At 40.5% G+C, this 22,938-nt stretch overlaps 1 protein-coding gene and 1 long non-coding RNA gene across 17 annotated transcripts in view; one reads left to right on the top strand and one right to left on the bottom strand.

Moving 5' to 3' along the window:
• Arfip1 (ARF interacting protein 1) overlaps positions 1 to 15,901 on the top strand; it is a 105,980-nt gene extending 90,079 nt beyond the window's left edge. For all 16 annotated transcript variants that reach the window (XM_087205777.1, XM_087205773.1, XM_021247903.2 and 13 more), the window contains one exon: positions 13,964 to 15,901. In XM_087205777.1, the coding sequence (XP_087061903.1) occupies positions 13,964 to 14,119 (156 nt within the window). In that variant the 3' untranslated portion in view covers positions 14,120 to 15,901. The remainder of the gene's footprint in view (positions 1 to 13,963) is intronic.
• Positions 1,451 to 6,322, bottom strand: LOC110346595 (uncharacterized). Its single transcript, XR_002390730.2, has 3 exons — positions 6,049 to 6,322; positions 2,947 to 3,315; positions 1,451 to 1,679 (listed from the first exon to the last, which is right to left on the bottom strand). It is a non-coding gene; the product is annotated as an uncharacterized LOC110346595 (long non-coding RNA).
• Positions 15,902 to 22,938: the final 7,037 nt, after the last annotated feature.

Raw genomic sequence — 22,938 nt, 5'->3', positions numbered from 1 at the left:
GAATGTACAGCCTAGTAAGAAAAACAACCTCAGGCGGGGGATTTTAGCTCAGTGGTTTCACCACCTGCTGCGCGAGCACAAGGACCTGAGTTCAATCCCCAGTACCAAAAAAAAAAATAATAACAACCTCAATCAAATCACTCCATGTGTGTATTATGTGCGTGCGTGCATGTGGGTGGGTGGGTGGGTGTGGATGTGGGTGTGTGTATGAAAGTTTGACTGTGACTTTCCAGGATAGGAACATGGTCAGTTAAGAGTAATGGGGGCTATAATCCCAGCTATTTGGGAGGCTGCGGCAGGAGGATTGTAAAGTTCAAGTTCATCCTGGGCAAAATAAAAAGAGAGAATGTAGTTCAGTAGTAGAACACCTCTGGATTAAATCTCCAGTACCAGGAAAAAAATTTTTTGATAGAGAAAGTGATGTGGAAGTGATGTTGACTATTAACTAGGTAATTGGAAAACAGTATTCTTGGCAGAAGGAACACAGCATGTACAATAGCCCTGTGGCAGCAGAGGGGGTGGTATAGTCAGAATGGATGTGACTGGAAAATAGAGTTGATTAGAAATAAGTGAGGCCATACAGGCCTTCCCACACTGAGGGAAAGTCTGCTTTAATGTCAGTAAAGCCCTTGAAAGAATTCTTGGCAAATGCTAGATTCAAAAGTTTTTTTTTTTGTATCGGCAGTCAAACTCAGGGACCTTGCACTTGCAAGGCAGGCAAGGGGCCACTGAGCTAAATCCCTGGCCTAGATCTAAATTATAAAGGACAGGTTTTAGTAGGACCTAAGAATGAACACAGTAGTTTAGACAATAGGAACTTGAGTAGAAGAAATGGAATGAACTAAGTGTCAGATACTTAAAAGGTAAAAACAGGAATACATGTGAAATAGAGCAGATTGATTGTAATTACTGTAATTGGCATGATTGGCATTTTCTTCTGTTATTCAGCAAATACTCACAGATTGCTTTTCCATGCATGGTCCAGTCGCTCTGTCGGCAAAGAGTTGTAGAGGTCTTGTCAAGTAGGGAAGTAGTCAAGTAGTGAAGCTAAGCATTTACCGAGCAGTTACATAAATACGAGCTATGGTGGGTGTCATGAAGGGAGACCGTGCATACATAGGAGACAGACCCCCGGCCAGGTGCGGGCATCTCAAAGGCTGTCTTGAGGGGTGACATTGAGGCCGAACCTGAATGCAAAGCAGTGGACTGGAGGTCTGCGGGGAGAGTTGTTTTGTTGTTGGATTTCTTTTCTTTTGTTTTTTAGTATTGGGGACTGAACCCAGACCTCCACACTGAATTGCACCCCCAGCCTTTCTTTTAATTTTTGGAGATAGGATCTCACCAAGTTGCCCAGGCAGGACTTGAACTTTCCATCCTCCTGCCTCAGCCTCCCAGAGTGTTGGGATTACAAACATGTGCGCGCCCCCCCCACCAGGAAGAGAATTTGAAACAGGAACAGCCTGTGCTGACAGTCAGTGAGACAGGAGAGTGGGGCGGGGAGAAGAGCTCCCTCCAGGTGCAGCTGGAAAGTCAACGGGGCCCCAAGGAGGTAAAATGACAGGCACGAGGTCACGCATTGCAATGCCACTGTAACCGGAGCAATGAGAATCATCTTGGCAGTTCTCGGTAGAGGACTGAGTGAATCCGCTGGTTGACTCATACCGTGGAATATTCTCCACCTGTTAAAATAATAATAAAGATGCTATGGATGGAAAGATCCTGAGGACATACTATTAAGTGAAAAAGAACGGAGCACAAAGGATTGCGCGTGGTACAATACCTTGTGTGTAAGAAAGGAGCACAATAAGAATGTGCAGTCATATGTTTTTATGCTTCTACAAAGAAAAACTGGAAGGATTAGCTAATTAGTAAAATAAATTACTCGTAATGGGAGCCAGATGGATACAGTATGAAAATAAGACTCTGGTTTAAACCCTTTGTGTCCTTTTTTTACATATACAAATGTCCCGCTGCAGTTGGGTGCAGGGGCAGGCACCTGTGATTCCAGCTACTCATACGACTGAGGCGGGAGGGTTGCAAGTTTGAGACCAGCATGGGCAGCACAATGAGACCCCGTTTCAGAAAGTCCTACCTATCCAAAAATTAAAATGTACTTTAAAAGAAAAGTAGAGATAGAAAATGTTTGTTTCTTTACATAGCGTCCTTATCATTTTTCCAAGGGAGGTTAGAATAGCCTTCTGTTTCCCAAACATAGTAAAGCCTATAGTCTCCCTTTTTGCTTTAAAATCCAGTGATCATCTGGTGGCAGGCCTGTAATCCCATCGCTCTGGGAGGCTGAGCCAGGAGGACTACACATTTGGGCCCGGCCTGGGCAATTTAGTAACTTAGACCCAGCCTCAGAATTTAAAATTGAGGGCAGGTGGTGCTGGGGATGTAGCTCCACCCAGTGAGCAGTTCTGGGTTGGAGACTGGAAAACAGCTAACTTGCTCGGGCATGTTACCTACATCACTCTTGAGTGACAGAGTAGAACTGACATGATACAGTACTTTTCATTTATGTAAGAACATATTTTCACATGGTGCGGTGTTTGCTGTTCTCAGTAGTTTGTCTTACAAATGACTTTAATTTTTTTCTAAACCTTCATGGAGGAAGAAAATTTTGCTTGTGCTTTGCATTGGCTCTTTTCTCTGCGCACTGAGGCAGAGATTAACCCTATATAAACCATGCAGTCAAAAACAGCTGTGAGTAGAGGCTGGCTTCAAAGGTAGACTCGTCCAGCCGTGGCTCCCCAGCATCATCAGAGGCCTTGGGTCGCCTGGGAGGCCAGGCCGGTGGGTGCTGGCAGGGAGGAGTGGTCTGGCCACCCAGTCCGGGCAGTGGCTTGTTAGTGACGCTCAGATTTACATAAGGTGATAGTTTTGTAGAAGTTATTTTGTACGTAATTAAAAGGAGTAGCTTTACAATCAAGAATTAGTGGTTCATACCTTTAACTGGACTTCAGCAGCCACTTGGGCCTCATGTTTTCTGACCCTCTGCTCAGAAGCAAGAACCTCACATGTGTAGCGTGGGGCTGGGGTTTCAGTGTCCTGTTGAGTGTCGAGGGGAGAGCATTCACAGAGCAATGGATGTCTCAGCCACGCGTGCTGACGAGCCGCCGGGGAGGGGAGGGGAGGGGAGGGGAGGTGGTTGCTCCCGTCCGTGTGCTCCTCCCAAAGCCCTTTCAGTTGCTTGTTCTCCTCGGGCTGCTCTGCCAGGTTTTCGGTGCGGTCGCTGTGAGCAGTCGTAGCGTTGTGGGTGCTTGTGGCCGTGACATCACTGTACTTCTTCACCTCTCAGTCAGTGTCTTGGGTCTGCTGAAATGTAAGACCGTTAGTTAGTATTTCCGAGGTGTCTCAGGACAGCAGCAGTGCCCCTCTTCCCTTTCCTGGGCCTTCTCAGGGTGACTCAGCACTCGCGTGCTGGCCCAGTAGGCCTTCCTTCGTGCGTGTGTACTTTGTTTGACTAAGAAAATCATTTGATAACAAGGTTTTTTTCTTATTCCTCTTGGACTTAGTAGCATTCTGATTTTCTGTCCTTGTTTCTTCCTTGAAATTTCCAAGAGATCCTCTTTTCACACATAACGTTTTTTAAGGTGCTTGATTTGGACTGTTACTGTGCCTGTTCCTAAAGAAATAAACTATAAAGGTATCGGGAGACTCCAAGCTGCTTCAGTCTGGTGAAGGACATTTGATAAAATCTGTTACGTACAGAGTACTGAGTTACAGATGACAAGGGAGAAATACAGAATTTGATGAAGAAAGCGAAGAGGTGCCTGCCAGAGGCTCAGAAAAACCCTTGGAGAAACTGCGCGAGGTGTTCACGGTTTGTCAACCTGTTGAATTTCTCTTCTCTTCTTCAAGCAAAGTGTACTATTGCTTACAGATTTTTAAAAAGAAAAGTAGTGGTTTTATCATAAATTTTGATGAAGGTTTTCCACTAAGTTTATAGTTGCTGGATGAATAGAATCAGAATTTTGTAAGTTACAGAAGATTGGGTTCTTATTTTTTTAGTTCTCCCTGACATCTCCACACCTAGGTAGCAAGACTTTTGTGAGTGTAAAGATTAGTGGGTGGGCCGTGGCTTCACCCCGAGTTCTTCCCGCCCAGGGTCCATGGCCAGTGTGCCCCAGGTCTGCTGGTCCTGTAGTGATGTCACGATGTCCACCCACGCTCGGCCCTTTGCGCATTAGCACGGGGCTCCACCAGAGCTGTTCCTGTCATCTGGTGGGATTCAGTGACACACCCTTCCCAGTACCTGCCTGCAGGTCTTCTCCCTCTTCTGTGAAGTTTGCAGGGATTTTGTGAGATAAAGGAACAGGAACTAATTCTGCCCTTGAGGTAGGGGCAGGGTGTGAATGCAGGAGAAATCGTAGGAGGGTTAAAGGGCGGAAAGCGCTGCGGGTGGGAGGATTTTCTCTTTCTACTGCTGGTGGCCTCCTGTCATCCCCCCACCCCCGGGGTCTTCCTCCCCTGGTGTGTGTCTCCAGCCTTCTGTGGGGTTTTGTGAAAGTGCGTCCAACATTCTCAAACCCATGATTACCACGCTCCTCTGTGAGGTTAGTGTAACCTCCAAGCTCCTTGTGTCTCACGGCGAATTGATAGCAAGAAACACCCAATTCAGTAACTACTGTTTTGTACCTAAGTCAATTTCGGAGTGGGCAAGCAGGTGCTAATTTGAATGATTTATGCAAGTTTGTTTCCTCTAGGAACTTGAGTTCCTTCCCTCCCCTCCCCTCTCCCGTCCACTTCCCCTTTCTCTCCTCTACCCATCAGGCTTTTTCTTGCATTTCTCTCCCGGCTATATTAATTTCCTACTATTAAGGCACACAGCACTAGAGTAAGGAGCTAACATTGTAAATCACAGTAAAAAAGACAACAGACATTTCTGGCTATGGATGAAAAAAATCTCTGCATTCAGAATTTGTTTTTTAAGATGTACAAAGTCTCACTGTATTGCCCATTCTAGCCCAGGCTCCTGCCTCAGGCTCCTGAGTAGCTGGGACCACAGGTATGTGTGACCATGCCAACAAGCTTTCTTTTTCTCTTTCTTTTCTTTTTTGTTTTCTTTTTCTCTTCCTTTACCTTTTCCTGTCCCCGCCTTTCTCTCTCTCTGCTGAATATTGAACCATATTCAGAATTTTAAGGCTAAAGATATTGAAGTTCCTTGATCTACTTTTACCAGACTTTGCAAGTTATATTGCCCTAGTTACCTTCTTTTCAGAGTAAAGAACTACCATCCCCCCTTCCTTTGAGGAGTTCCTCTTGTTTTTGTTGTTGTTCTTTGTTTGTTACTTTTTAAAACTTTATTTATCTGCAGTGCTGGGGATTGAACCCAGGGCCTTGCACATGGTAGCTAAGCATGCTATTCTTGAGCTGTATCTCCAGCCCTAGCACTCTTTTTTCTAACCTTCTACCTGTCAGTGATTCGTTGAAACCTATCCTAATGAGTCAGAAAAATAAAATCTATTCTTCCACCCCCACTTGTAATTAATATTTGTCTTTCCTTCTCTCCCTCCTTTTCCAGTGCCCACACCCATATTTTTGATAGTGTTTCTCTTTCTCAACTGGTAGTTGCTTTGACATGACAGGCATTTCCAAAGCTATTATGAACCAATAAAATTATACTCTATAAACCTCATAAAAGGCAAGACAGTTCTACTTGCCTGTTTATTACTCTTCTAGTCTCTTGCTTACTACAAAAAGATCAATAGTGGGCAGGGAAAGCATATAAGTGGTGATTTTGAAATAGTAGGGCGTAAAGAAAGGAGTTCACACCCTACGTGACAGTGGTTGGGGACTGCTCATTAAAGAATGATTTGGGTCCTCTTTTTCCTCACATGCTCAACCCAAGCCACTGCCCCAGTATTTTTGTATACTTACTAATCTAAACCTCTACTTCATTGGTATTCAGAAATCCAACAACCAGTTTGAAGACCTGGGTTATGACTTGTTTTAACTGGAAAATGTTTGTTTTTAAATTGATTTTCTGATAATGTAGATAATCTAAGTTTGATTTGGAAAAAAGTAGATTTGATAAAAATAACTTACCTGTGTGATGCTCGGCTGTTCTTTTGGGCACTTGTAAATGGTGTTCGTGTGCTAAGGACACTGTCTGCGCGGCTGTGAAAGTCCTGGGCATTGTCGTCCAGTAGCACTGTCTGTCATCCCTGCGCCTCAGTTCCTCTCACCCCAATTCCCCTCAGAACCCCGTTTGTCCGGCCTTAGGAGGCCACGTCGGAATCTGCTTCGCCCTTTAACAATTAAAGTATTGTGTGGTGCGTTAGGTCACTCGGCAGATGTTGCCGTCGTGGTTTTGCTTGTATCTGATCTGGGTTGCTCATTGTTTGGCAGATCTTTATGAAAGTTCTTTGTGATTGAGCTCACAATGATTGAGTGTATTTCCACATTGTTGTAATTGTTTCTGCTGTTAGGTTTTGAAAATTTGTCAAATTTGTCATCATCTTATTTCTACCTATAATTATTACTTCTTTTGCTCCTATTTTAAATTTCTGCTTTTTTGTTGTATTTTAACCACTTTAATTTTTTTCCATTAGGATATAAACAGTTCAAGAAAGATGTTTTTTCCTGCTCTCTCTATGGAAAGAGTATGTGAAAGTTTAATCTTGTATTATTCTTCATAGTTTTAGAGAGAATTAACTTTTCTTTCATCTGCTCCAGGCTTTATGTTAAATCCTTGTCCCAAGGAGGTTTAGATGTGACTTCAGGGCTAGAGAAAAAAATTAGGGAAGAGGTTGAAGTATATATTTTCTACATTCCTACCTTTCTTATAAGTGCTCTGCTGCCCTTGTTTGTTTTAAACGTTTGTGTAAAAGTCTTCTAAAATGTTAATTGCCTTGGGAATAGCAACAGGTTAGTTTAGGTGAAAAAGCATGAACTACTTGTGGAATAAGACATTTCTCAGTTCCCTGCATGCCAGCCTGTCTGCCTCGCAGCAGTCCAAGCCTAGGCAACTTAATTAACTTCCTGAGTTTGTTTTGTTGTTGATTGGTTGGGTTTTGCTTCTTGACTGTAATGTGGAGATCATAGACCATGCAGCATAGATAGAAAAATAACATTATATTCATTATACTATTTTGTTGCCGAAAAGTAAGTTTAATCATCATGTTACAGTATAGCTTAGCAAAAATACTGGCTCATTCTTTGATTCTGTATCCTCTTAGGTTTCACAGTCTGATAACTTAAATATAGAAGTGAATTGAAATAATGTAATGAACTTGAAATATTTCCTGGAACATTTTGGCTTTTTGTTCTTTGTCCTTAAAGTAGGATTTAATCTTTTCCCCACCTAACTTTCTCTCCCTAAACCATCTCTGATCTTTCCTAGATTGACTTCTTCAAGGTCAATACTCTAAAGTATAAAGAATACTTTATAATAAATATAATAACACTTTTATGTAGTGTCAGAACTACTCATATGGTTACAGCAGAGCCATTACAGGTTGAGTATCCCTCATTTGAAATGCCCGGGACCCAGGAGTGTTTTGAGTTTCAGATATTTTCGAGTTTTTTTAATTTGTTCATATACATAATGAGATGTGTTGGTGATAGGATCCAAGACTAAACATGAAATTCATTTATATTTCATATATATCTTACATTCTGAATATAGTTTTGTATGCTATTTCAGTCCACCTGCATTTGACTGCCATCCATACATGAGGTCAGGTATGGAATTTTCTACTCACAGCATCATGTGAAAGCTCAAAAAGTTTTGGATTTTGGAGCATTTTGGATTTGGGATTTTCAGATTAGGGATGGTCAAAATTGTGAAAATTAATTATTTTTTAAATTGTAGAATTGTAACTTCCTTTCTAATACTACTTAATTACTCATTTTAATTAGTAATGATTTCTGTTCATTTAATAGCCAAAACATCCTGGAAATTATCTGTAGTGTATCAGGCAGAACTGCACTATGGGGCATTGTATGAATGCATATTATAGTGTAAATTTAAAACGTATATTCATATTGAGAATTGATTTATTCTGATTTTCCTTTATTTTTATTTAGTAATTTTTAATTGGATAAAAATGTCAATTTAATGTTCTTACTTAAATTTGCATCTGATGATGAAGTATTATTACCAAAACTATACTAAGTTATGTAATCAATGCTGATAGAAAAACAAATTAAGTTTTCTGTTTTAATATAAGATAGAGTGGCCAGGGATTTAGCTCAGTGGTTCTGCCACCTGCCTCGAAAGCGCAAGGACCTGAGTTCTATCCCTGGTACCAAAAAAAAAAAAAAAAGAAAAAGAAAAAATAATTACCATGGACCCTTGACTTACGAACTCAATTTGTTCTCATGGGCTGGTTGTAACTCAGGTTGGTTGTAAGTCAAGATTATTTTTCCCATAAGAAATAATAGAAATACTCAATGCATTCTGAATCTCTCAAAACACCCCTTAACTAATCTTTTCATAATAAAAAGGGGTTCTGTAATATTCATAATTTACGAGAAACACCAATAATTTTCTAGTGTATTCACCAAACAGTTATAAAATGTGCCTAGTTTACCAGAAACAATAATTTCATTCTGTGCTCACCATTCAAGTTGACATCCTTGGCTTGCGGGAAGGGAGGATAAAAAGGAAGGTGCTTACTGTTTGGAAGGAGCGTCCCCTGCCCTCAGAACACCAGGAATCTGGCTCTCTGGTGTCCTTTCTCTCCTTGGGAGAGTCTGTAGCCCACTTGGACCAGCTTCTGGCTCACTAGGTCTGAGCCTTTTCAGAACTGTAAACTGGTCTAAGGTTGTCTGTTTCTGTCTTCCCTTCTTTCCTTAGCTTCTTTTCTAGCTTTTTGGGGGGCCATTTTGATAGCAGTAATCATAGTGATTATATAAAGCACTGACCAAAATCACATCTACACACGCTCATCTGGGCTCGGACTGTCGCTTATGTACACTTACATACATTTTTCTGGCATCGAGTCCTTATTTACAACCACACAAGCAGCCAGCATTCAGACCGTAACTCAAGGCCTTGGTCATAAGTTAAAAACTAAAATTCCATTCATAATCCAAGTTATTCATATGTCAGGCTGGTTGTAGCTCGAGGGTCCAGTGTAGTTTGTTAGAAAAAAATAGCTTCTGATATTAAAGTGAGGATAGAATTTTATACTTTATTTACATTTGGGGTTTTGTTTGTTTTTACATGATAATTGCAAAGCTGTGGATCGCTGTCTTACCGGCAGCTGCTCTGGCATGTATTGCATATTTTAAAAGGCTTCACTCATCAGCCTTCTCACAGTAGTGCAGAATGGTTTTGTGTGCATGGGAATGGCACGGTTGCATTTGAAAACCAGGACTCGGTCCTCATGAGCACCCTCCTACCTTGATTCTCCCTGGATAAAGTCTCACTGTGGGGTGGGGACCATTTTCAGCACAGCTGATAGCCCCAGCTTGGGATGTAGTGGGCTTTAATTCTTCCTCGGCTACGGAGGAGCTGACTTTTGTTGACACTTGTAGAGTTAGCCAAAACTTTTTGACCCTCTTCCCTCTTTCTGGCTGTTACTTTCTAAACTATTGTTACCGCTGGCTGCAGCCCCAGTACTTGAATGAAAGCCTATGTTCCCCTTTTTTTTCTCTTCTCTAAAAAATTTTTGTGATCCAAAGAGCAGTAAAATATCTGTGGAAGTGCTGGACTTCCCAGTGAATGTACAAGAAGTCTCTCATTGCCGTGCGATTTTACACTGGGTTACTAGCATGAAGGCCTTTAAAGTGGAAAAGCTTGCATCTTCTAAATTTTACAGAAATGGAATCAAACAGGTCATACTCTTTTTTTTTTTCTTTCAGTAAACACAATGTTTTTGCAGCTCATCCACGTTCCATTTATTACTTTCTCATTTTTCATGGCTGAGTCGTAGTCATTATGGGAATATCCCTGCTTATTTATCTAATCACTGTTCATTGATATTTGAGTTATTTCCAGTTTTAAGCTATTACAACTGAAACTAGGAACATTCATGTACAATTCCTTCTTTGGACATAGACTTTCAGTCCCTCAGGCAAATACCAAGGAGAGGAGTAGTTGGTTTATACGGTAGGTATATGTTCAACTTCTTAAGAAACTTTTCTAAGAATGTTAAACAATTTTATATTCCCACCAAATGTATATGAGAATTGCAGTTTATATCTCTTATAATCAAGTTCTTTGATACAGATTTTGCTGGTGGCTTACCTTTTCAGTTTTCTAAGTCTGTTTTGAAGAGAAAATATTTTTAGTTTTCATGAAGTCCAATTTATTGATATTTTTCTTTCATAATTTATGCCTTTGTGTTTTGTTTGTTTCTTTGTGAGTCAGGAAGAGCCCAGGGTCTTTGCCCTGAGCTGTACCCCTTGCCCATTTTTCATTTGGGGACCATCTTGCCAGTCACTAAGTTAGCTAGGCTAGTCTCAAGCCTGGGGTCCTTCTGTCTCAGCCTCCCGGAGCTCCGGGTTTGTAGGTGTGTGCCACTGCCCTGACTGTGTGTGTGTACTCTTTGAAACTCTTCCCAAACTCATTTGACTAAGATTTTCTTCCATATTTTCTTCCGTAAATTTTATAACTGTAGCCCTGACATTTAGCTCCATGATTCATTTTGGGCAGAATTTCAGATGTTTTGAGATACAAGGGTGAAGGTACATGTTTATAACAATCTTTGGATGACTTTTCTGTCTACCCAGTCTCTTGATGAGCTTACCTAGTCATGTGGCTTTAAATATCACCTGTATGTTGATGGCTCCCAAATGACAACTCCAGTGCAGGCTGCTGTTGGCAAAGGTGTCTGAAACTTCTCCCGACCTGAGCTCTTGGTGCCAGCCTTTACTTCTCCTCCATGCCTTCCCCTCGTACGGTCTTGCCGGTTTCAGTATGTGGCAACTTCATTCTTTCAGTTTCTCAGGACAGAAGTCTTGGCATCATCTTTGACCCTTCTCTTCCTCTTACGCCCTAGGACCCAATCTGTCCCCAAATCCTGCTGGTCCCCTCCCATTCTGTTCAGAAGCACACCTCATCACCTGTCTCCGGTACCGCAGGAGTCCCCAGCTTACCGGGCTTACTACTGAAGGCCCCTCCCTTCACTCTTATGTATTTAGTATTTACTAAATGAACTCAGATATTGTCATTTTTCTGCTCAGACCTCTCCAGTGGCTCTTGACAGCACTCAGAAATGGAGCCAGTCTCTGTGATGAGAGCTAAGGTCCTGTGCCATCCGGCCCCATTACTTGCCTGGCATATCTCCTGACAAACCCTTCCTCAGCTCTCCTCAGTACACGGCCCTCAGTGCTGCTTCTTCCTTACCCAGCACACTGCCTACCTCAGGACCTTTGTACTTGCTGTTTTCCCTGCCTACAGCGTTTCTCCTCCAGATATCGTAGGGCTTATTCATTCACTTCCTTAGGTGTTTATTCAGCTGTCACTCACCCAGATCTCCCCAAGCCTTCCTTTTAAGTTGCAACATGCTCACTCACATATTCTCCAGTGCTGCTTTTTCTCTGTAACATGTATCACTGTCCAACATACTGTGTATTTTACTTTTTTCTGCCTTTTTTAATTAACTTTTTAATATATGCTTGTGATACATATTGAATGTATCAGTACATACACACATCACACCTTCCTCTTCCTCTCCCTTCCCTGTTTTTCTTCATAGCATATGAACTTCTTCAGAGAGGAATGACTGTCCTTTTTGTTAGTTACCTACATTCCCAACCCCTAGAGTGGTGCCTGACATGTACAGACCCTTGGTAAAACTGATCCAGCGTGTGAGTGGGTGTACGGAACCTTTCAGGCATTTGGTTTTTAATTCTGAATGTGAAGAGGGGTGTCTGTCATTAGAATGTTGTAAACAATTCAGTTCCTCAAAGTTGGGATATAGACAGACTTTATACTTCATAACTTTTTCCTTCTTTAATGATTAAAAAATGTTAAGTACATTTAAAAGAATGTTTAGCACAGCGTGGCATATAGGGAAAATGTAAATTGTAGCAAAAACAACAGGAAATGGCAGCACGTTCCCATCACCCAAGTCAGAAATGCTGGAGACACCTTTGTGCTTTGCCCTTACGTCTGAATTTGTCAGTTCTTCCTGTTTGTTTGCTGTTATATGTCAGGCTCTAGTCTAGTTTCACCACACATGAGTATATTGTTCAAGTGTATGTATTTTTTAATTTCCTGTCAATAGAATCCCACTCAAGAGTATTCTCTGTAACTTGCTTTGTTTTACTCGATGTCCCTGAGGTCCGTCTGTGCAGATGCACAGAGCTCCGATTCCTCACATCACCATTGTATTCAAAAAACCACAGTTTACTTATTCGCTCTCCTGGAAGGACAGATTTGTGGTGATTTTCATGGGTTCTTTCTCTTTCTTTCTTTCTTTCTTTCTTTCTTTCTTTCTTTCTGTTGTTGATGCTGAGAACAGTATGCTGTGAACATAATTGTACATGTGTCATGGAACACACAATCAAGCTTTTCCTCTACGGCTGATTCTCAGGAATTAAATTTCACGCGTATATGAATCTTTCACTTTATAATTAATGTCAAATTGTTTTCAGAAGTAGTTGTCCATGTTTATATACCATCAATAGTATATATGTTGTTTATCTTTTTTTTCTTTTTCCATGGTGCTGGGCACTACACCCAGGCAGGGGCTTGCACGGGGGAGGCAGGAGCTCTGCCCCTGAACTGCTTCCCCAGCCCAACACAGCAGTGATTCTTGTTTTAAGTTTCTAATATGGAGGGTATAAAATGGTATTCCGTGTTAGTTTTATTTTGCATTTTCCTGCTCCCTAATAAGGCTAGATGGTTTTTCAGGTGTAATTGGCTATTCTGTTTCCTCCTTTGGGAACATGTTATCCATGTTGTCTCTCTTAATGGGGCTGGCTTTTAGTTTGCAGGAGTTGGTCACATTTTCTAGATATGCATCCTTTGCCAATAACTTATAATGCACATACATTGTATCTTTTCCCTAAATTTTAATGTCATTTTCGTCCTTGTGTATTAAGCAGTTCTCTATCTGAGGTCATCCAGGGGCTCTCTCACTCTCAAGCACATCCTCTGACCAGGCCCAGGCTGACTGCCTGCTCTCCAGAAGAGAGACCCAGACCCAGGGTGGAGGCTGCTGAGAACAGCTCAGTTCTAGAATTCATTTTTGGAATGGAGTGAAAGAGAGAAGGAATACATACAAAAATTTTCATCCTAGTTTTTACTTAGCATCACAGTTTAGATTTTTTTTTTTACCATTAAAATCATTCTAGCTCAATTGATAGGTAGATAAGAATGTATTTTATACTTTGTCAAACATTTGCAGTTATAAACAGTCTGAAAGCAACTTAATTCATGAATTTCTGGTGGTTTACTTATTTCTTTGAGAAAGATTCATACGGTAGTGTTATGTACTTAAAACAATTACCATTAGAAGTAATAAGCAATTGAAAATAACAGTCATATGAACTTTAAATAAATTGCCTTTCTGGGTAACACTTGCTGCCGCTGCTTGATTCTTTACAAGGGAATGCACATTTCAGAGTATCCAGAACACATTTTTACATAGAGCTTAGCCTTAATGAGCTCCGTACCTGGTATATAGCATATATTGTGTAGTAATTGTAAGTTTCCCTTTTCAGTATCTTAATGATTGTAATATACTTAATTTGAGGGGGAATTTAATTGATGCACTCAAGAATGTTTGAAGATGATTTACCAGGGTTGGGGATTAGCTTAGGTAGAGTACTCAGGGGAAGGCGTGGGTTCAACTCCCAGCCCTGAAAAAAAATTTTTTTTTACAAAAGTATATATTTAGCATTTCTAACTGACTTCTTCCCTTTAGGAGACTGTAATTAGAAAATTGTTACTAAAAAGGCTTTTCTTGTTTAATTAAGGGGTGAAGGAAATCACCTTCCATTTCGTTGTCATTGTCATTGTCATTGGTGTTAAACGCTCGTTGTCGCTTTGCCCTGTCCGCAGGTTAAAGTGTTGCACAATCAGCTGGTCCTTTTCCACAATGCCATTGCCGCCTACTTTGCTGGGAATCAGAAGCAGCTTGAACAGACCCTTAAACAGTTCCATATCAAATTGAAAACCCCTGGAGTGGATGCCCCATCTTGGCTTGAAGAACAGTAAAGTCTCACCTGGAAAGAAAAGAAAGCTAAATTGTTACAGTTCTAAACAAACCTAATGAGAGTTTAGTGGAGTTGGGAAGTGGTGAGGGGTGGCAACCATTGTAGTGATTCTTGCACAAACAGCTTTAATTTTCCCCTTTTTCATACCTTAACAATTGAACTGTTAAATTTGATGGGAAGGTGGGTGGTTTTAATGTAGACATTATTTCTGTAATTTGAACACAATAATTTTCCTTTTTGAGAAATCCTTTTGTATTGTGAGGGTTGATGGCTATTTCTGTAGTTTGAAAACATCTAATATAGATTTGCACTGATAAAAATTTAAGGTTTTTGGTCCTAGAAATAAGGGCCAGTTGTAACTTTTCCAAAAGGAGGTTTATGTGATTTGTATCGTCAGATATTTTATATATGAATATATTAAACATCTTTATGAGAGTCATTTTCATGTATTGTTTTAAAGAAAAAAGAAACTATTTTGCAGAGTAAATTATATGGTCCTGCAGCATCCATGGAGATGGCAGTGCTAATGAATCACTGATTGGCTCATTGGGGTTGTGGCAGATACCTTTTTAAAAATGAAATCTCTACCACTGTAATTTTGTTTGGATTTTTTTTTTTTTTAAGACACAGGAATTACACTGTCATTTCTGTGAGGCCTTTAAGCTTGTGAATTTGTATCATCCAAAGTCACTGAACAGTTACATTAGCAACTTTTTTTCTTTTGATTTATAGTGAAACCTACTTTAAGATTTTTGTTTGTTTGTTTATTTGGGGGTTTTTTTGGTACTGGGGATTGAACTCGAGACCTTGCACTTGCAAGGCAGGCGGTGGAACCACTGAGCTAAATCCCCGGCCCTAAGATTATGTTTTTAAAACAAGTGGACTTGGGAATGGAAATTCTTGATGGTTTCTAGAGTAGAAATCTGTATTTAGAAAGCTAGTTTTTGGTTAAATTGCATTTTGATAGAAGTAAATTCCTAGAGAGCTTTCCTTGACTTCCATATGTAATAATACCATTTAAGCCTTAAATCACAGATACGTGCCTTCTCAAATACAGTAATTTTTATTTAACCAATGTACATAACAAAACCCCTTTCTGATAATGTTGGATGTGTCTGTTAATGTTGGGTTTCTCTGTTCTCATTAAACCACATTTGAGGTTTATGGTGAAATCAACTTTGAGTTTGTTGTTTGGTTTCTCTTGATTCCTTTTAAAGAAGGGGAAGACAGAAAGATTTTTTTCATTTGAATACTGGAAATGTCAAATGAAAAGGTGGTGGTGACAGGAAAGGCTATTGGAAAGGCCAGTGCTGTTTTAGCCATGCAGAACTTGGTTTCATGTTGTGTAGTAGCCTGTCTGCCATGTGGTTCCTCAGTAACAGATCCTCTTTAAATGTAAAGTTCCTTTGATTTTTACCATAGACCTGAATTAATATTTTTAAGAGATATCTCTCTTCCTGTTCATTTCTATTGTGTTGAAATGCAGTACTTGAAATTACTGTTATACACGAACTTTGTGGATTGTAAGATTTGTTATATATGTTCAAATGCCTTTTAGCTAGCTTTTTAATCAATTAGATGCCTAATTTGAGTGCTTAATACAATGTAATGTGACTGTAAATCATAAACTTATTTTAAATCATTCCCTCTGTACATTTGTACTCCAAAAGAGCCTTACTTTATTCTTCCAGCAGAAAAACTACTTGTGATAGTTCATTTACATTCCCCAAAATGTGCCTCTAGTGTGAATTTTGTATTCTTATTAAAAGTGTTTGCTGCAGTACCTTGTTTCTCTGGCCCTCATAGTTTTAAATTAGAAGTAACTATTTGGAAATTTTGAAGACATATGATTTTTTTCTCCTGAAAAAATCAGGAAAACAACAAAAATAAAAAATGGTGCTTCTGTTACTTATAATTGTTATGCTCAGTAAGTTATTCTTTTCCCTCCATCTGAATCTCATTTGGGGACTGAACAGCTGCAGGCTTAGCACATTTCAGTAACAGTTACAGCAGTGAAAGAGCTAGTTTCATGTGTGATACATGTGCAAAAGAAATCAGTAAATTAACATGCTACCCAGTGGTAGGTTAACTTGGTAGGAAAAGTAATTCATATTCATTGTAGGAAAAAAGGGAAAATTTCATGAAAGGAAGATAATAACTAGCCTCCCCAGTGACCAAGCGCCTAGTACACTGACGTTAGATCTTTTGGTTACCGATGTTCTGTATTATAAACTCAGGTTCGGATACCCTTTAACAGGCCTGCATTCATCTGCACTCTGAGTGGCACTCTCAGTTGGCTTAGTTGCACTTTGCACACTTAGTTGGATATTTCCTAGGTTATACTCCCAGAAGTGGAGATGGGCCTCACGGTAGTACGTGCACACTCCTAAGGCTGTCCTGTTTTCTCTCAAGGGAACGCGCCCATTCACACCTCTGGGAGCACACACAGGGCCACTGCAGGTTTTTAAAGCTCCTCAGCAGGACATCGCTTTATAAATGTGTTAGGTGGAAAGGGAAACTGTCAGGAAGACAGATAAAGGCTGAACGATCGGGAGTTTTCAGAGGTGAGTGTGGTGGTAGGACATGGGTGGAAACAGCTGATTTTTCTCTCATTAAGATAGAAATTATTGTTAAAAATACCCAGAAGAACTCGTCTGTGAAACTGAACTCTTCATCCCAGTGCTTTCCGATCCTAGGGTCCAAGAAGGACCTGAGCTGCAGAACCAATTTAGCTGAAATTTAGACTCTTAAGCATTTATTCCACATTCAGAACACACTGATGATGTAATCCCATAGAGTATGAAACTGGAAGGTTCCCTAAAGATTAGCTAACACTTTTTTTGTTGTTACCAGAAATCGAACTCAGGACCTTGTGCTTTCAAGGCAGGCAGGGAACCACTGAGCTAAAATCCCCGGCTAGCTAACACTCTTTTACAGATGAAGAAACCAAAGCCCAATGTATATTAAGTCAACTTAGCCGCCCCACCATCTTTCCACCATCTTTGTATTTGCAACTAAATATGTGAATTTCCCCCCTCAAAATCCTGTCATTTCAACTACATAATTAAACTGATGCTTCTAATCAAGTTCCCTCTAAAGTTAATTACAATATATACATTAATGCCTGCCAGTTGAAAAAAGGAACTCATCTACCCCCAAATGGGTTCGTATTAGATACAGTGCAAAGTATGTAAGATGTTCATCCTTCTATCCATTAATCTGTAGTATTCTGCAAAAGAAATCACGTGAACCTGAAGTGTTTATATAAAGCAAAATGTACACTGAAAAACTTTAAAAAGATAAATTTCTTTTTATCATGGGACAGTTAATTTAAGGAGTATTTCATGTACCTCAAAATGTGCTGTCTCCTTTAATTTTCACTTGGGGGGACCATAGGTGTAGAAAATACAAGCAGATTATGTTGCTAATTCAGTGCAACACTGTCTGATAATATTTATGAAGTGCTATTTCAGATGCCTGTAATTTTTATTTTTTCCTTTTCAGTACTGGGGATCGAACTCAGGACCTTGTGCTTGCAAGGCAGGCGAGGTACCACTGAGCTACATTCCCAGCCCATAGGATGCCTGTATTTTGTAATAACCCTAAATATCTTTTCGAGTAGCTCTTTTCCTGATCTGTTCGGTACCTGGGAGAGTTGTGGCCCTCTAGATCCTTCTTAACTCAGTTCTAACCAAATGTAGGCATTAAAAAACCTTCAATTCCCTTTTAAAATTACAAATTCTTATATTGGCTAAGGCTATGCAGTCGGGAGTGGGCTACTTTCTGATCAGAAGGCATGCTATATTTTGCATTAGTTCAAAGCTTTTCCAAAGCCGTAAGTCCTTTACCCTCTTTATAATACAGAAGACCTATTAAAATAGAACAATGCAGACAACTTTCCCTTTTTTGAAGACTTTCATTAAATTCTCTTCTACGTTTCCACTTGAAGGTTTCCTGCTCAACAGGTTTCCTGGCATAAATGGTTCTTTATAATAAATTGCCAAGAGGTCCTCCCTATGTACAGGAAACTGAAGTTCAGCTTTATTTGTGTGAAGTAAAGGTTGGCTCCTCAAGTTCATGTGTATTAAATTAGACTTATCTGTGACCCTGGTGTTTACCCCGGTGGGAAAAAGGACTACAGAATGAGGAAAGGGGGTTAGATCCCATCTGAACTGCAAGGCCTGTGCTGTTAATTCCCTAGTAGCTGTCAGAGCTGGCGATTTCAGCATTTTTACAAAGGAGATGTTTCACAGAAGCCAGAAGCACAGTTTGTTTTGTTTGGGCCTAGACAAGATTTTGCCATGAGTATACTGCATAAGACTGTGAACTTTTCTGCCACTATGGTTCAACTATGAATTGTTGACTCATAAGGAAGATGTAAGAGGAACAAGATAGCATTTTGTTGATCTTAAAAGTATGTAAAAGTGAAATGTCCTGAAATCTCTTGACTTACTTTTAAATGGTTTAGCAACAATACATATGTTCATACATACATTTATGGAGAGAAAACTTGGAAGCAAGAAAAGGGTGGAAAGATGTTTTAGATAGAGCCCAGTGTTCTTCAAACAAGTGGGTAGGTATGTGGGGTTTCATAGTACTCACCTATTAACTTTAAAAAATATTTTGTAAGAAGATTCATTATTTTAAAAGTCTGTTTGGTACAGCATAGCAATAGGATTCTGCTAAATCTTTTGTCTTCCACAAAGGTGGCAACTGGGCTTTTTTGTTCCCTCCGCTGCTTCCCTCCCGCACATACCAGAATCCCTCTGCTAGTGTGTGAGAAACTGGTTTGTGTTGGGAAACAGAAACTCAAATAAGTATGAAGTCGGATAGTTTTCTGTTTTTCAGTAAAAGATAGAAACACGATAGAAACATAGCAAATGAAGAAGCAGGAATAGTTTAGGATATGGGACTATAGAATAGATTCCATGTAGGAAAACATGCATTCAGTAAACTAGATTTTTTTCTCCCTCATTTTTCTCCTCCATTAATTTCCAAGTTGATATTTTCTGTGTAGCTACTTGAAATTACAAGGGAAATTAAACTCCAAAATAAAACACTATTTTAGCTTAAGGTAACTTACTCTGCAATTTTTTGCCCTTTTCTCATAAATTGGTATGTACTACAACTCTAGATTTCTTAAAATTTAGCATCTCATATCTTTATTATGACAATCTAAGACTGCTTAAAATACATTGACACTCTGATAATTTTTAATAACAATCTAAAAAGATATTTTATGAGATGGCCAAGTTTTCCCTAATTCAGACTTTTTTCAGTACTGGAGGTTGAACCTAGGACTACATCCCCCACAATGAGCTACATCCTCGGCTCTTTATTTTTTGAAAGTGTTTTATTAAGTTGCCTAGGCTGGGCTTGAATTTGTGATCCTCCTGCCTCAGCCTCACAGAGTGCTGGGATTACTGACTTCTTAAACTAATAGCATAACTCCTTACCCCTCAAATACTAGATGTTTCCATTGATCTCACATTCTCATCTCTTCCCCCACCTCTATTGCAGATAAAAACAAGGAATATAACTATAGATTAAATTTTCCTAATTTATTTCCATAATGGAAGCAAGAGAAGCCCAGGCAATGTTTTGAGAACTGAGTTTTAACCGTGGTGACGGTTACTGTATAATCACTGGCTATCAGGATTTTCCCCAAGTGTAAGTTAAACAGCTGTGTGTATTTGCTGAATGACTGGTCAGCTTCCCAGTATTGACTTTCATCACCTGACTCCACCAACACCCTGAAGTCCAGCCAGCTCCTAAATCCAATAGCCTTCTTGGATTGGCAGTGGCCACCCAAGGACACATAATTCATCATTTAGATTTCTTACAGTATGGGTCTTTTTAAAAATAATCTAGGAGTCCAAGCATAGTGGCACACACCTGTAATCCCAGCTACTCCAGAGACTGAGGCAAGAGGATCAAAAGTTCAAGGCCTCCCTGGGGAATTTAGCAAGACCCCCATCTCAAAATTAAAAAAAAAAAAAAGGATGGGGGTGTAAGCCAGCACTGATTAGGTTCAGTCTCCCACAGAGCAGCCGTCATCATCATCATCATCGTCAAAGGGGTCAGGTTGTGGATAGCTCAGGGACAGCATTTGCCTGGGTTCCATCCCCAGGACTGCAAAAAAAATAATAATCTAAACATCTTGGTTATGCAAATTTTTAACAAAAAAATCATATTTTCTTTGTAGTGCTTAGGATTTTCCTCCAGTTGACCTGCCACAAATTAAGAGAATTAATTAGAAATTGCAAATGAACAACTCCTAGCCTGAGGGGGCGGGAAACCCAAAACCAAAAAAACCCACATTTTTTTGTGCATTACATTGGAGATCTTGCCTAAACTCACAAGAGAAAGGAAAGTAAAACACAGCAGGCTCTGGTCCCAACTTGCCCTTTTGTCCTTTAAAAAAAAAAATGCAATGATGAAATAAGAGGCCTTTGTGCTGTCTTTGGATTTTCAAGCTTTTGGAGTCCCTAAAAACAAGTCTTTTTTCCCTGCAACACAAGTAGCTTCAGTCCGAGCCACACTTCCTCGCCAGTGACCTCCACCTTGACCTTGCCTTGTTCTAGGAAGAACTCTTCCTGTCTGGTCCTTTCATGTGAATTTCTTTTCACCATTAGCGAATTGGGATCTCCCAGTTAATTAAGGAAAATGTAATTCATGATCCGTTTTTTCATCTGCTGACTTTTCATTGTTATATCATTTTTCCCCTGCGGTGGCTTCTTCGGCATCTTGTATAGCTCCTTCGGGAAGCGGTGTAGCCCACAAAGTTGTCTTACCAAGGCCATACTTAGGCTCTGCTGTTGAAAGCAAGAATCCACTCCCCATCCCTGTAGTGTAGCAATAAAAGAAGTAGAGGATCCAAGCTACATGCTTCACCCTCAGTCTTCTTTGTCTGCTCATTTCAAGTTTCAGATGGAAAAACTCCATCCGTCTCACTCTTTTTCTCCAACCACGTCAGAGCTGGCTGGAGTGATTGCAGTCCACGGGGCTGAACTGGCTTGTGCACGTGCGCCTTCTTCTGCTCCTTGTAAAATGTGATGCCGCCACGCTGCTGTCCTCACGCCCTTACCCGGAAATCCTTCTTGGAAGAGCTTTGGTCTGCCGATTCGAAGCCCGTGGAGGGCAAGAACCCTTTTGAACATTTTTCCCCTTCCCTGTGGCTTGGATGTCTATGGCTCTCAGGGATCTCAGCAATGACGGTTTGCCTTGCAGGGCCCTTTGGCCTTGAGTGACTGGAAACGCGTTGGTGTCCTTTGCTTGTGACGCAGATCACAAGTTGAGATGCTGAGTGCTTTGATGCACTGCTACTCTCAGATTCCTGGGAATAAATACTGCTGAGATTTGAAGATGAGTCAGACAGCCCTACCCGCACACTTTTTGGTTCAGTGGGGAGGACATCGACATAAATCCTAGGAACGAGTGGTGTGAAAGAGGAGGGACCAGAGCGGAGAACATACTGTTGGTGGCTAAGTACAAAAGTAGCCACTCCCGATTCCAGATAAGCAGTCTCGATTCTGTTCAGGGACGCATGTGTGTGGTATGTGGGGAGAGAGGATTCATTTCACCATTGCACGATAACAGCTTGTGTAAAGATGGACCCGCTGTGCTGCCAAACGAAATCTCACATAAGTCAAACCTTAAATGCAGTACAGTATTTTTCTTTGTAGGCTTTGACTCTTAACACATTTGCCCCCTACCAGTCAATCCAACAGAGAATGCTTGCATGCTTGATTCCTTTTTTACCTAGTGGCACTAGCATGTTTGGGCAGGTGAAGTGGTAGAATTCATGTGAACTTCCTAGGGCATCAGGAGAGAAATGTTAGAAGACTTACCCATGGGGCTGGGGGTGGTATAGTGCTTGCCAGCATTCGTGAGGCCCTGGATTTGATCCCCAGCATCACAAAGGAAACAAATGTATGTGTAACCTTAGTGTTGATCTGGAGGTCAGCCTCAGGTTGCCATATTTTAGAAGGAAAAGATATTAATAACTAGCTAAACTAGTTATGTTTATGTGTATGGATTATAACTACACAGCCTCCCTAGGACTGGGGTACATGAATGTTTCAGGGTCACCCAGGGAATATTTCGAAGCTACAGAAATGTCTTTCTGGAACTTGTAAACAATTCTGGTGGGTAAATCCTTTATTGATTTTGTGGCCTAATGCAGAAGAAACTGACTGTGACAGAGAAGATGCAAACTAAATAACTGTCTTCACTGGGTATCTCAAGTGCTTTGGCTGAAGGTAGAGTAGCACATGACTTTTGTAAAAACAAATCTGGATGCTGCAGTGTGTGGTGACACTTTCAGAGACGGAGGAAGAGGGTCTCAAGTTTGAGCCCAGCCTGGACAACTTAGCGACTTAGGGGAGACCCTGTCTCAAAATTTAAAAAGGGCTAGGGGTGTTGCTATTTTAATTCTAATTAGTAAAGAATTGTTTGAATTATAAATTAGTATTGATTTTATTCAGTCATTCTATTAGTATTTTAACACTCTTACAGTATCAAAGCATCCTGTGCTTGTGTGCTTGCCCTGCCCTCAGCCTTCTGCTGCCCTGTGAAACCCACACCAGCAGCAGCACTGCCCTGCAACCACCCCACGGGACACATCTGAAACCCCAGAACTCAGAAATTCCTGAACCTGTGCCTCCAGCGAAGGAGTGGAGGGGGTAAGGAGCCTGGGAGAGTGTTCAGAAAACCAGTGCCATTTCAAGAAAAATGACCTGTGGTGCTGTATGCTCCTCTCTCTAGCCAGGTCCTTAGAAACTGCCACAAACAGAATACCTTGCACAGATTAAATTTTAC

This window comes from Heterocephalus glaber, unplaced genomic scaffold (assembly GCF_053883595.1).
Source record: "Heterocephalus glaber isolate CG9 unplaced genomic scaffold, H.glaber_assembly_v1.0 deba00000613, whole genome shotgun sequence".
NCBI classification, from domain to species: domain Eukaryota; kingdom Metazoa; phylum Chordata; class Mammalia; order Rodentia; family Bathyergidae; genus Heterocephalus; species Heterocephalus glaber.
The sequence above is the reverse complement of the archived record's forward strand: the minus strand, read 5'-3'. Positions and strand labels throughout refer to the sequence as shown.